This window comes from Crinia signifera, chromosome 3 (assembly GCF_055691185.1).
Source record: "Crinia signifera chromosome 3, ASM5569118v1, whole genome shotgun sequence".
In the NCBI taxonomy this organism is placed as follows: Eukaryota; Metazoa; Chordata; class Amphibia; order Anura; family Myobatrachidae; genus Crinia; species Crinia signifera.
This window is the reverse complement of record NC_139219.1, coordinates 66,055,046-66,070,034: the sequence shown is the minus strand read 5'-3', so window position 1 is coordinate 66,070,034 and position 14,989 is coordinate 66,055,046. Positions and strand designations below refer to the sequence as shown.

Sequence of the window (14,989 nt, the reverse complement as noted above, 5' to 3'; positions counted from 1 at the left end):
GTGACAGGTAACCTCTGATAATTGCAAAACTACTTCATTGGAAACATCACAAATTCCATATACACAAAGTCAGGCCTAATTACTTGCTTTTTCACATTTGTGTAGTGCTTTATAGTGTTAATTCTAGCACCCGCTATCTTTGAAAACCCATGCAGTTCCTCTTCCCTGCCTGGGGTGTTGCTGTCTGCTGTAGTGCTTCTAGCACAGTGTGGTCTGTATATCAGCACTGATATGCAAACCAGACCTGTGCTAGAAACAACACAGCAGACAGTGACACCCCAGGCAAGGAAGAGGAACTGCACGGGTTTTCAAAGATAAGCGGGTGCTAGAATGAACACTACTTTATAGTTAATTATCTAGATGTTTCCTGTGGGCTTCATTACCCCCTGTTTCTGACTTCCAGTGTCCTATGATAGGTGCTAAGCACAAGCAATCCTCGGCTACAAAACATTGATTAAAATAAATACAATACTCTATCCAATATGCAAATGACACAAATGACTACTGATTTGTAGATGGACAATCAAAGGTGAGCAGGAGACCATGGCTCAGTCAGGACAGACAAGTGTGAGGAATTGGAGTTGTACAGTAGCAGGTTATCTGACTGTGAAGACATCTGTTGGATTAGCCTGAGGAGATTAACACTTCCTAGTGCTCTGCACTTTCCAACTGGAAGCCTCAGATAAAGTCTTCACTTAAAAGCCACAGAACAAATGACAAAACAATTTCTTTTCAGTGTAATCAACTGGCCCTATTTACATCAAACTAATTGGTACAAACTTCAATAGAACACAGAAAAGTAATCAGTTAAATTAGTGCAACAAAATCCCATTGCAGAAAGGAAACAAAAAACACAAGTGCCCAAATGTGCATTTAGCTGCATGTAAAGACATTTCTACTTCATATGTACTAATGGAACAGAAAAGGAATCACATTGAAAAAAAAAAAAAATCGGAGCTAATTTTTTTTTACGATCAAAATTAAATACGAGAAAAGTCACAGAAAAATGACAAAGATGTCCAAAAAACATTCAAGGCAACGACAAATAAATCACAAAACTTTAAAACATACATCTCTAGCAAAAAGATTTCTTCTTCACTTGTTAAATACGAGTCTCAAATAAAACATTTAAAACATGTTTGTATAAATATATATATGCCTGAACTATGCAGAATAGCAAACAGTGGCAGGATATGTTTGTGTGTAGGACAGTATCTTGAGATCTACTCAATTTGGTCTGTTGTGTAAATGAGATGTATATATACTGTAGTACAGGGGGACAGTGCAAAGCTGTTCAGACTCACCAGGAACCCTTATGATTTAACGCCCGGCTCTCTGCACTTAAACCAGAGCAAATAATGCATTTGTTTCTCAATGATATACAAATAATGATAATAAATGTATTTTGCATTAGTTTGCATACGTGTGGCTTCTGAAGGCACAGAACCATCCGTAGTTCATTGACAAATCCTTTCAGCAGTGAAAGTGTTACAAAGACAGCCATAACAATGTGAGACAATTAAATGCATGTCGTATTACACTTCTTGCTAGAACTGTTGTTGTGATTCCTACATGGTGGTTATGTGGTCCCTTGTCCTTTGGTGCTGTTGCATCATTCAGTCTCGTCAGACAAATCCTTCTTGTAATCATCGTTGCATCATATTATAGTGCCTAGTAGATGGTTCACAAGTAATATACCCAGGGGGGTCCTGCCCCGCTAGACACACACTACATCATTGCACAGCTCGTCCTTATTAAAAAGTTCTCTTCATGTGGACTATATATATATATATATATATATATATATATATATATATAATTAATTAAAAAAAAAGTTTTTCAGCATAAAAAAAGTGCTTCAATTGGAAGATTTGCTGACGGCACTGGCAGAGCGGCGCAGCTTTCCCGAGACTTTACTTCTGGTGGAACGGGTCAGTGTCGGGGAGGTGGGTTCCGATGCCTCTGCTCCTGTATTTATGGTCAGATCAGAACTGGTACTTGTAGGAATTCCTAGGAAACAAGAAAAGCAGAGACTCATAGACTATCTGCACTGCAGCAACACCATTTTCCCATTTCATGTATCTTTAAAAAAAAAAAAAAAAAGAATTGCTAAGACAAGAAGGATCATACTGAAAAATGTCAAAATCAACAGGTTTGCACAAAAACTGGTAATTTGATAGTAAGCAGACGGGATGACTGATGAGATGTAGATGCAAATACAATTCACATGTGCAGGATGTTAAATGGAATTCTATCTATGTAATAACCTCTCTCATTGGTTAAAGATTTGTATGCCACAGAATATGACCTGGGCCAATGTTCCATTTAATTTTTGAGCCCAGAATAAATGTCAGCATAGATAACTCAAGGATGCACCAATTCAATTGTTACTGGTATTAGTTATACAAGTGAGGGCATGCTTAGATCTATGTCACTTATCCTGTTAAAGAATGGCTACATATACAGTACTACAGTGATGGATTTCCCAATAGGCACAATGGGGCAGATGTATTACCCCAGCCGCAATTCCAGCTCAGGGCTAGTCTTGTCCTATCCCCACTGCGGGGACAATGTTAGCCATGCTGCTGGCTTCGGGCTGCGCTGGAGATCTCGTGGTAATAGCAAGATCTCGCGCATGCCCATTACAGACGACCTGGGGGGGGGTGTGTGTGTGTGTGTGTACATTAATACATTCGGCCGATATGGGTGCCTGCTTCTCCACGTTATGCAGGAGACGCGGCACCTATTCTTTTAAAGATGTTAGGGGAAGATTAATATATCTTCCCCATTATTTCCTATTAGGCAGGCCACCTTGTCCACAGATAAATCTACCTTAACAGTTGCCTGTGCCGCTGCAGTGATCAACAGGGCATAGGTATGTACAATTACCGGGGAGCCTGCACCCCCCTGTTGCTTTTTCTTTCTATCGCATGTTTTTGTGCATGTGATATATCGCATACACAAAAACACTCCATTTTCCATCCATTTCCGATAAATCAATATCGCAGGATTAGCGATCTAGGGGCTCCGAAACAACACTCACAGGACTACACATCCAATTTTCAACTCCAAACAATATATCGGCCCGATAGGTCATGAAATTGTGCAAAATCGTTGTAGTGTATGGAGCCCTTTACACCTTACAGGAAATGTTGAGAATCATTACTATCACCGACATTATACTTACTGTAGATGTAGAATGTTTGGTCCCACAAAACATAATTCAAAACTACTGGGAATATTAATACTCTATGCTCAGAAATTGGAGAAGGGCCCTTAGGTCCTCAGTAACTAGTACAAGGATGATCTGAGGTTTTAAAAATGTATTTCTGCTGTCATAACAAATGTGGAAAGCAAAGCATAATGCCAACACAAATAAACCAAATATTATAGCATACTCCTATTGTCTGAAAGTCTATTGTGAGTAGATATTTGAACGTAAATGACTATTCTGGGAAAATCATAAATAAAAAGACCAAAATATGTAACCAATATAATGCTTTATTACTATATTAACACAGTCCAGATCTATCCTGTAACAATAATACCACAATTGTATTTTACCTTTAACAATGTGCCACTTGGTAACCTGGATAGAACACCTTTCATTTCTATTGTACGACGTCTGACTGAAATAATCAGAGGCTTTGTTTGTTCCACTTATGAGAATGTTATTATATAAAAAGTCACTATGAAAATGTAAGGTGAGAATACAATGTATTTTTCCATCATCACAGGAGCTTTAGTGACACCTGCCATTATTACTGAACACAAGGAGGCTTGCTACATTGCCACCAAAGAAAATATGTAACTAATACCCTTTTCACACCAGAAAATGCAGGTATTTCCCGGAAATACAGTCCAGGGATCAAGCAGGGACTTTCCCTGGTTGGCCCTTTTCACACTGACCAGTCCCTGCATTTTCTGGTGTGAGGGGGAAGAGAATCCATCCACCCCTCCCCCCCCACCCCACCTATGTGCAGCAGCGGTTCCAGGCAGCGGCAGCTGGGAGGTTGTAGTGCTATTTGCCAGGCTGCTGATTTTGAAAACATATTGAAAAAGACTGGCCAGATGCTGATTGGCTGAATTCAGACTCCGAGCCAGGGGCAGACCAGCCCCAGAGTTGCATGGTGGACTGTGATTGACACTCACGGTGGTGCCTGGGCTGCTGCTCTGAACATCAGGGACTCCTCTGCTAATAGTGAGTATGTTTTTTTTTACTTATTTATTTTGTTTATTCTGGGTTAAATCGAAATACAATTCAACCCCGTAATTGAGATTTCATTTGAATCCTATACCCTGGGATTGAAAAAAAGAATGGTCTGGGATTGGCATCCCTAGCCAGAAACTAAGATCAATACTGACTGCTACAAGTATTCCAGCATTGTTAGCCGATCAAACTCCTTCATCTTGAATTGAGCTTGGTCTGAAGGTTCACTATCGCTGTACTATACACCAGGAAGAACATTTCTCCGGGTGCCGGACAGGGTCCCGACAGTCGGGATCCCGACTGTCAAAACACAGACAGCCGGGTTCCCGACGGCCGTCGGCTATTTTGCCTCGTGGGGGTCCACAACCCCCGTAGAGGGAGAATAGAATAGGTGGCGAGCGTAGCGAGCCACCGTGCCCGCAGCGAGCCCGCAAGGGGCTTTGTTGCGCTCGCCATGCTGTCTGGGTCCGGCCAGTTGGGATCCCGACGTCGAGATAATGACTGCCGGACCCCTATACCACACCCCATTTCTCCATCAAGGATTTTTTTTCCTTAAAACCTTTCCACCAACCAAACAGCATTTGGCCTCTCCGCTCATTTTTGTCCATGTGCCCTCTCTTTCATCCTTTAGTCCTCTGGATTGTTCTTTCCCTTCTTCAGCTTTCAATCCTTCACAGCTCTACTTCCACACCAATATTGTTCTCTCTCTCTTCTCTCCCCAACCAGTCAACTCTTCAATCATTCTCCCCTCAACTGAATTTGCTTTTCTGATGTTACAATGTGGATGCTCATTCTAATCATAGCAGCGTGAGTAAAGCTCTTTATGATTGGTGCAATATCAGCTTTATTATAACTGCAGCTGCTGCGATTGGCCAAAACTATTCGGCCTAGTCCACGTCCACCCTTGTAAGAACCTACAGGAAAAGTAAATTATCATTAACATGCAAGTGGCTGCAGTCTGCTCCACATGCACAAGTGAGGGGAGTACAGCCAGGTTGTAAAACAAACGTAATGGGAAAGGGCAAAAGGACTTTACCCAAACAACTGCCAGCAGGGCTCCCCCTAATTTTGCTCTGGCACTATACACTGGTATGGTCCAAGGCTTGTGGGTGCTGTAGATGTAAATGGATGTCTAGGATTCCAGCACCAGTGTTGACATTACATACAGTCGGGCAATAAGGTTTCACAGTCCCAAATTTCCTTTGCTTCAATTGAGGAAAGGGGCTGTGCAATAATGCGGTTTTCCTTTCTTCAGAGTCATAATAAATCACCAAGATGACTACAACTGCCTTTTACAGTATAACTGATATACACAACAATGCTCTAAAGACATGGTAACCGTGAGCTACAGAATACCTGCAATCCCGTGCAATGCTCTAAAGACATAGTAATCATAGGAGGTAGAATTGCTGTCCAATATAATACTCTCTATAAATTGTAATCCTCTGAGGTAAACATGTTATAAAGTGCAATGCTTCTAGAAATATTCCACAAAGGAGAAAGAGGATATACATAATAAGATGCTAAAATGCATGCAGCCGTGGCGTACAGAAGACAGGGTGACAAGGTCTTGTGTCGGCATTTTTATGATGGCTGAGCAGGATGATTTCTTTGTTTACCTCAACCCTGAAACCCAAATAAGGCATAAATTAAAAATCAGCGAGAGGATAACATTTTGTAAAGCAAGGCAATCCCCAGGCTGCGGCAGCGGCTTACGTGAGCTTGCACGCTGATATTTTAAACATTAACTTACAACGCAATTATTCCCTGAAGAGAAAGATGACTGAAGGTCACAACAAAATAGCTTGTCTGAATGGGACCAGATGAGGTTGCAGCTAATAAACATACCAGAAAATGAATAAAATTAAAGGCTGTGTGTAACGCGCCTTTCCCAGTACAATTAGAAATGTGCACCGAGGAATTCAGAAATGTCTGTTGCAATCGAGGACTGTTGTTGCTTTTTGCTCGCACCGAGTCTCCCTGGGCAGCGGGATAAGAGGGAATTTCATTTCATCACTTACTTAGTTTATGCATCATCTTTAAACCATGAGGCATTGCCAAAAACAACTGCACATGTAAAACCCCCCCTTCTAACCCTTTCTGAACAAAGCATTGATATGATAATGACAAAGATGCCATGGAATTTGCTGCACTGAAGATTTCTTTTGTGATTCATTATTTTAATGGACAACAATCCTAAATGCAGGAGGCATACCAGTAATATATCGATGCTAATAAAGATCTATAAATCTATCTATCTATCTATCTATCTATCTATCTATGTGTGACTCCGATGTCAGCACTGATGTCAGACAATAAGGCCTGGCTCACAATCTCCGTTATTGCTTTATCCCAAAGGTGCTTAATAAGGTTGAGATCAGGGCTCTTTGCAGGTAACAGTGAGGCAGGTCCCGTTCTCCTGACATCTACCAAATCCATACTCACCCTTCTTACTGCCAAACAGAGAAGCGCAATTCGTTACTCCACAGAACATGTTTCTACTGCTCCACAGTCTAGTGTCGGTGAGCTTTACACCACTCCATCTGTCGCTTGATGTGGGCCTTGCAACAGTTGCACAGCAATGGAAACCTATTCTATTAAGCAACAGCTTCACAGTTTTGGGGCTTACATCACTGGCAATAACATTTTGGAACTCTTCGGCTATTGAATTAGCAGGGCAGTGGCGATTGTTACACACCATGCGTCTTCATAGTTGTTGACTCCGCTCTGTGATTTTATGCAGTCTTAATAATATCACTTAAAGTTGACCAAGTAATACAGGGGTGACATTTCACGAACCGTCTAAGGTGGCATCCTATCACAGTACCAAGCTTGAAATCAGTGAGCTCTTTAGAACGGATTCAGTATTGAATCCCGGCGGTCGGGATCCCGGCGTTCAGAATCCCGACGTTCAGAATCCCGACGTTCAGAATCCCGACGTGGATGGCCCCCCCTTGCGGGCTCGCTGTGCTCGCCACGCAGCGGGCCCGGTGCCTCGCTACGCTCGGCACACTAATTTATTCTCCCTCCAGGGGTGTCGTGGACACCCCAGGAGGGAGAATGTGTCGGCATTTCGGCGGTCGGGATTCCGGCGTCGGGATTCTGAACGCCGGGATCCCGACCGCCGGGATTTTAACTGCATCCCCTTTAGAACTACCTACTGTATTTTGTTGTTCTGAAGTGCTTGCAATTGGAGACTGCATGGCTCGGGTGCTTGGTTTTATACATCTGGGGCAACAGGTCTCATTGAAGACCCTCAGTTCAATAATTAACAGCTATGGCCAAATACTTTTGTCACTGATGTCATACAATAACGCCTGGTTTACAATCTCCGTTACTATTCATCCCAAAGGTTATTGATGGGGTTGAGGTCAGGGCTCTTTGCAGGTAACAGTGAGGCAGGTCACAGGCCCCTTTGCAGGTAACAGTGAGGCATACCGTCCATCCGCAAAAGATGGTGGGACCTCACACAGTGCCGCTGGCTCCATGCCACCACACCTTGGTTTGGAGGTAGTAAGCCGGGATGCGGTCATCTATTAGAATGAACTTAGGTCTACAGTCATTAGGTCGACCCCACTAGGTCGACTGGCAGGAAGGTCGACCTGACTTAAGGTCGACATGGGCCAAGGTCGACATGACTTAAGGTTGAATTTGCATAAAGGTCGACATGAGGGAGGTCGACTGGTAATAAGGTCGACATGGGGTTTATCACTGATTATTGAGCCGACAGGCGGTATTTCATGCCCTACCATCCACTAGGGCGTGGAGGAGGTTATTAAAGCTGTGGCGAGCGAAGCGAGCCACCGTGCCTGAAGCATTGCGAGCGAAGCGAGCGATGCGAGGGTCCGATTCTCATTGCCAACTGTGTCCATGTCGACTGTCGACATTCGGATAAAAAAACAGTGAAAAACCCATGTCGACCTTATGACCAGTCGACCTTTATGCAAATTCAACATTAAGTCATATCGACCTTGGCCCATGTCGACCTTAAGTCAGGTCCACCTTCCTGCCAGTCGACCTAGTGGGGTCGACCTAATGCCTGTAGACCTAAGTTCATTCTGACAGATGTACCAATTCCAGTAAGCCGGGTACAGTTACCGCATCAGTCAAACCATGCCCCTATGTGTTTCGTCATAGAACTTTATTAGTGACGTAATTCGTCCACTAGAAAATACAGAGGCCCGTTCTAATGTCTACCAGAAAAAACACAGACCCATTTAGGTGGCCACTAGAAAATGTAGAGACCCATTCTGATGTCAACTAGAGGATGTAGTGCCCCATTCTGGGTCACACTATAGAATGCATAGCCCCATTTTGGTGCTCAATAGAGGATGCACAGGACCATTCTGTGGGCAACTAGAGGATGCAAAGCTCCATTCTGGTGTCCACTAGAGGATGCAGAGGCCCATTCTGGGGCAGCTAGAAGATGCAAAGCCCCATTCTGGTGTTCACTAGAGGATGCAGAGGCCCATTCTGGGGCAACTTGAAGATGCATAATGTCATTCAGATGGCCATTAGAGAATAAATAGCCCCATTTTGGAGACCACTGAGAATAAATAGCCACATTTTGAAGGCCACTAGGAGAATGCAGCGCCCCATTAAGGTGGCCACTATAGAATGCAGACCCATTCATGGGGCCTCTAGAGAAAGAAAAGTCCCATTCCGGTAATCACTAAGAAGGCCCTAAATAGCCCTATTCTGGTGTTGTTTTAAGTTGCCAACTATGCAATGCTGAGACTCATTCTCATGAGCGCTATCCATTTCAGACTCCACAATAGTGACCATTAAACCATACAGAGCCAAATTTAGTGGCTATTACAAATATAGATGATTATTGTCCAAATTAAAACCTCTATTTTAGTACTAATTATACAGACAAGTTAATAGATTTTCTGTAGAGAGACAGATTGGAGAACGGTCTCTTTCTTAAGGCCCCCATACATAAGGCTGACTTGTCCTTAGGACAAGTCGGACCCAATTCTCCTGTGAGCCGCCCGGCAGCTCCCCGTGAGGCTCACATACAATTTGTCGCTTGCGATTTACTACATGTAACGGGGAGCTGCGGGCGGTGAGGGGCGCCGATGATCCTCATCAGTGGGGCGGGCGGCGGGTCCCTGAGCACTTAGCTGGCCGGGCTGGGGCGCAGGGAGCCGTGCAAGAAGCCACTGCCATCAGCGGGAGCAGGGGGGGCGGCGCAGAGTACCAGGGAGCCGGGCAGGAGAAGACGCTGCCGGGCAGCAGCGGGACTCGGGAGCAGAACACTTAAAAAAAAAAAGCCCATACAAACGTATAGGAAGCCATTGATTGGCTGAGACCTCTCTCAACCAATTAACGATTGGCTGAGAGAGGTCTCAGCCAATCAATGGCTTCCTATGCGTTTGTATGGGCTTTTTTTTTTTTTTTTAAGTGCTCTGCTCCCGGCGCCACTCGCGCTGCCGCTGCAGCGTCTTTTCCTGCCTGGTTCCCTGGTACTCTGCGCCGCCCCCCCTGCTCCCGCTGACGGCAGCTTCTTCCTCCTCTGCCCGGCTTCTGCGCCGCCCCCCCTGATCCCTCCTGATGCCCGACTCTGGTAGGTCCCCCCCGCCAGCTGCCGTCCCCGCACGGCTCCGAGCAGCACATAAGATTTAGAAAATCTTATGTGCAGCCCGTCCGACCTGCCGACTCCGATCCGATGCGCAAAATTGTGCCCAAATCGCATAGTGTATGGGGGCCTTGAGTGTTGCAAATGATACTGGGCTGATCCTCCAGTCCCAGCATTGTGCAGGTCTCAAGGTGCCCATACAAGTTACAATTATTGTGTACAATATCGAATCTCATCGCATCTCGGTTTTGCAATGAGATTAGATGAGATCTAGTACAAAAAGTATGTGCAGCACATACTTTTTGTACTAGATCTCATCTCATTGCAAAGCCGAGATGCGATATTGTATACAATAATTGTAAAGTGTATGGGCACCTTCATCCTTATTGATCCTGCAGGCTAATTAGTAATATTTTTGATTACTAATGTAAATGCTGTAATTCATTGAAGAGGTGGCCGAGAAGTGGGATGCGGTCATATGGTCGACAGTCATTAGATCGACCACTATTGGTCAACACACCAGGAAAAAGTCAACATGCATTAGGTCAACAGTCAAAAGGTCGACATGAGTTTTTCATGATTTTTTTCAAAAAGGACTTTACCATCGCAGGGACATGGAAGGGTGATATAATAGTGTGCCCGAAGCATGTTGAGCGAAGCAGAGCCAAGCGAGAGGACGCAGTACACTTATACGGTGAGGAAGCCGCCGACTATCCGACAAGGCGGAGAAACGCGTCATCAAGCTACGTCATCACGCACAAGCGATTTCGGCCGGAGACCCAGAAACCGGAGCTGACGACTCCCAGAGAAGGCTGCAACTTTGGGGAAGCGCCAGCAGCCGGGGACCCGCTCCAGGCAGTAAAAAGGGACTGTGCCATCCAACTGGAAAGAGCAAGTACACATAAATTGTTTTCGCTCTGCACCGCTTGCATCCTTATATAAGGGACTACAACATTATGCTTAAGAGAGCTACTAACTCACTAATCAATGCTTCTGCCTAAAACGGCTGCTGATTTGCTGCACCTGCAACTGCAAATATACAGGCTCTGATGAGCTGAAAACTGTTGCTTACGCTAAGCTCTAACAAAGCTACTAACCCAGTTCTTATTGCGCAAAAGAACTGTGAAGGGTGACTTTTATGCATATGTGTGCAAAATTACTCTAAATCAATTAACCATTGGGTGTCAGAAGGGGAGTGATTTTTATGTGTATCTAACACCGGCCGGTGATATTTTGTCATATACGACCAGAGTTTTTATAAGAATGTGATTGTGATTTATTAATAAATATTTTATATGTTTATAATATAGTCCTACAGCGCTGTCTATCCTTTCTTTTTTTGTTCTTCTATTCACCAAGGGTTGAGTATACCTTGGAGATAGCAGCTTGGACTATATTTAAGGTTATTGCGCTCAGTGTAACTCTATCTGACTTATACGGTGTCCATGTTGACAAAGACTCACAAAAAATACGAATGTCGACCTTTTCCTTGTGTCGAACTTTTGTCTATGCATGTCAACCCTTTGGCGTGTCGACCAAACGACTGTCGACCCATACTTATTATTATAATTTTATTTATAAGGCACCACAAGTGTTTTGCAGTGCCGTAAAATGGAACAGTAAATGAATAACAATTCCCATACCCCCATAAGTAACAGTAAGCAGTACTTTGACATTTCCCACATGCATATGTAACTTTTTGTAAGTGGCTTTCTTCTATGAACAAACCTTTCATGGCATACTTTGGAAAAACTGGGAGCACAGTGTGGGAAAATGATCAGGGATGTGCGCTGAAAGGCAATTACTTGTACTGCATAGAGCCAGTGTCACCCACGATGACAATTCCAACCATCCATTCCCAGGCACCTGCTAGTGGTGCAAGCAGGAATGGGAGAGGGTCTAAAGGAATTTCCATAGCCAATTGTCCTAGTAGAATACCAGCTGCTGCCCCACCGAACAAGCGTTATGGAGTTTGCTTTATATTGGAACTCAATTTGTATAAACCCACTAATTATTTCAACCGAAGACTGCCATTCATATTGTAAGTAGTGGTGACTTGTATAAGGTAAGATCTCATTTGCACGTGTTCACTAATTCACTGATCTCTAGCAACATTGTTTTATAGATCAGGGCTAATGGAAATATATTTCTACAGTCCCATGACTGCTGACAGCTGGAAATACTTGCATGTGTATATCAGTGCCTGTGATCTCTCCATTCGTACAGTACTGTAAAAGATGGCTCTGTGTAATATAACTGGATAAAATGATCTGGCTAATTTAAACATGATTTCTATATTAGCAAATGCATCTAAGGATTGATGTGTTTACTTCCACACTTTACCATTTCAGATGCACTGTAAAAATACCTATACTGATAGAGAGTGCCACAGATGCAAAGTTGAATGGAGAAATGTGAGGTCAATAGTATTACCTACCACCCACGTCCTCATTGTTAAGACCAGAGAATGATATGCTGCTATCAGCGTAGTATCCATATAGTTACAATGCAACCAACACTGCTCCTTCTGTTCACTACCAAGACAGTTGAATAGGTCATTGTAGGATGACTTAACTTGATGTAATTATACCATAATTCTAAAGAGCTAGCCTTCGGAATGCTCTTACACAACTGGTCTGTGGACAGTCAAATGTTCATTTAACACAAGGATTTCTGACTGTTTTGATACTAAGCACCTACCCTTTATAACTTTGGCCGAGCTAAGAAGAAAACTATTGTAACATGAGCCTGGAACATTATGTAAAGTAATCATTAGGTCAGTGGTTCCCAAACTGTGCGCCTCGGCTCCCTGGGGTGCCTCGGAGCACTTGCAGGGGTGCCTCAGGTTGGTGGTCCAGAATCAGTTCAAGTTATTTATGGCCAATGAAATAGGCAAAATCAGTGCTTGTGGCTTCCAATTAAGAATATGTAGGTAAACAGAAGTGAATCATGTTTCTCACCACATAAGTCGACCTAAGGAAAACATTTAAATCACAACTTTAATATTTTTCCTGAAATTAGTAACCAACTTTTGGCCTAGGGGTGCCGTGAAAAATATTATGATACTTTAGGGTGCCGTGATTCAAAAAGTTTGGGAACCAGTGCATTAGGTAATACTCGAACTGATACTAATCATAAGACTTGCCTATTTTCTTACATATCTCCAACTTGCATAGTGTCGACACCTGAAATGTTGACATTCTGCATGGATATCAGGGGGTAGGTTATGTTAGGATACATGATGGGAAGACTGGCACTAGGGGGAGGGTTAGCGATGCTTACCAGTGCAGCAGGATCTATCAAACATTCTCAATGTTCTATCGCCAATGACAGCGGGCCTATGGGAATATTGCTCTATATATTATGCTTTTTGCAGTCACTAAGTAGATTTAATAAAGTGGCCCTATAAATCCATTCTCTCTTGGAGGGAGATAAAATTCCTACAAAAAAAATCCAACACGTACATATTCCATTATGGATTTTTTTTTGTTGTTGCAGCAAATACAAAATTTAGTAAGTTATTGCTATTGCAAAGAAAAGAGAAAAACAGAAGAAAAAAAAAACATAATAGTAAAATATTTTCACGGAGTGTCTATTTAAATTTGATTGTTATATAATTATAAAGAAAATCTTGAAATTAACATAATAATAAAAATAATATATAGCTAGCTACCTTGTTCGTTTTCATAAACTGATCTACATGTGTGTCAATACCAGTAATAAACTGATCTACATGTGTGTCAATACCAGTAATAAACTGATCTACATGTGTGTCAATACCAGTAACTCTATTTCCAAATCAGTAACTTGTCTAGGCTTCAGGAGTTAAACATGATTAACACTGTGCCAGAGTAATACTAGCAATACCTATGATAACTGGGAATAAGGGCAACCCCTTAAAAACACACCGCCTAACATGTGGCACTCCAAATAAAATGTCAAAAGAAAATACAACAAAATGATTGAAAGACAAAAATCGAATTCAATAAATCAACCATTTTTACAGAAAACTGCTCTGTGAAAAAATGCAGATGCTTGTTAGTCTTTGGTTCGGAATAGAAATTCTTTATCTTTTTTTTTTTTTGTTCCCTCCAGGCATGGAGATAGGGGGAGGGAGCGGCTTTTTGTATCATATGTTCCTGCAGCTAAACAGAATGGCAGATGGTCAAATTAATACAAATTCAGCCAATTGGACAAGCTCAAGCAGTATTCAAAAGGAAGCTATTCAACAATACTGCTACTGTGCATATAAAGAGCGGTGAAGTCCAAACAGGCAGACTTGTGTAAAGGCAAGCCACACCTAGGTGCTTACAAGCACTTACAACATTCCTTTAGCCCTAAAACTTTGCACATTCCATCAGTCAAAAACTTTCTTCTGGCAAATCCTTAACTATGCAATCAACCTTGAAGCTGCGTCTGAAGCATCTTGATTGATAGAGAGACAGCAGCTGCAGAGCGAGCAAGTAATAACCACAGCAGATAAAGCCTTTCATACAAATATTGTAATTCCACTTGCAAGCTGCCTGGCACGAACTCTAATTACTTGGCCTTTTCTTGTAATGAAACTTTGACGGTCTGTTTCCATACCAAGCTGTAAACAAATTAACCTGCGTCAGCCCAAAAACGGTGCTGTAGCAAAGACTTTAATAACGGGAAATAAATAAATATATATACACACACATATATATATATATATATATATATATTAAATATAGAGATACTGTACTGTATATATTTTTTACTTTACCCTAAAATTTCAGAAACGGACATGAACATATTATCATGAAATATACATTTAGTTCTTAAAAAAGGCATTGTATAGCAATAAGTTAATTTTTCTTTTATAATTTAAAAATAAAAAGAGATTTGGATGTACCATGCATAAATGATTGACAAAGAAGAAAAATCAATGCTCTGATTATTTTCAAATAAAAATCAAAATCAGTTAGAGTCTTGACCCTTTGAGTGCCAACATTGCTGTGACAGATCCTCAACATATCTGCAAAAAAATTATTTTTTTGGGTGCAATATTTAACTAAACTTCATTTAATTGACTTGGCTGTATTTTTATTTATTTCTACTTAAAGAACAGTCGCTGTGAGTGACGCTAGCATTTTAAGTGGATATTTTGAGGATCTCTCGCTGCAACGTTGGCACTCACAGGGTTAAATACTGTGTATATATTTACTGCTATCTGC

General features: G+C 42.2%; 1 protein-coding gene across 3 annotated transcripts in view; it reads right to left on the bottom strand.

Annotated features, from left to right (window-relative positions):
- Positions 1-229: 229 nt before the first annotated feature.
- The window catches only part of RALGAPA2 (Ral GTPase activating protein catalytic subunit alpha 2), a 323,658-nt gene continuing 308,898 nt past the window's right edge, over positions 230-14,989 (bottom strand). For 2 of the 3 annotated variants that reach the window (XM_083175921.1, XM_083175922.1), the window contains one exon: positions 230-2,010. In XM_083175921.1, coding sequence (XP_083032047.1) covers positions 1,859-2,010 — 152 coding nt within the window. In that variant the 3' untranslated portion in view covers positions 230-1,858. The remainder of the gene's footprint in view (positions 2,011-14,989) is intronic. The other variant, XM_083175923.1, reaches the window with a different exon arrangement.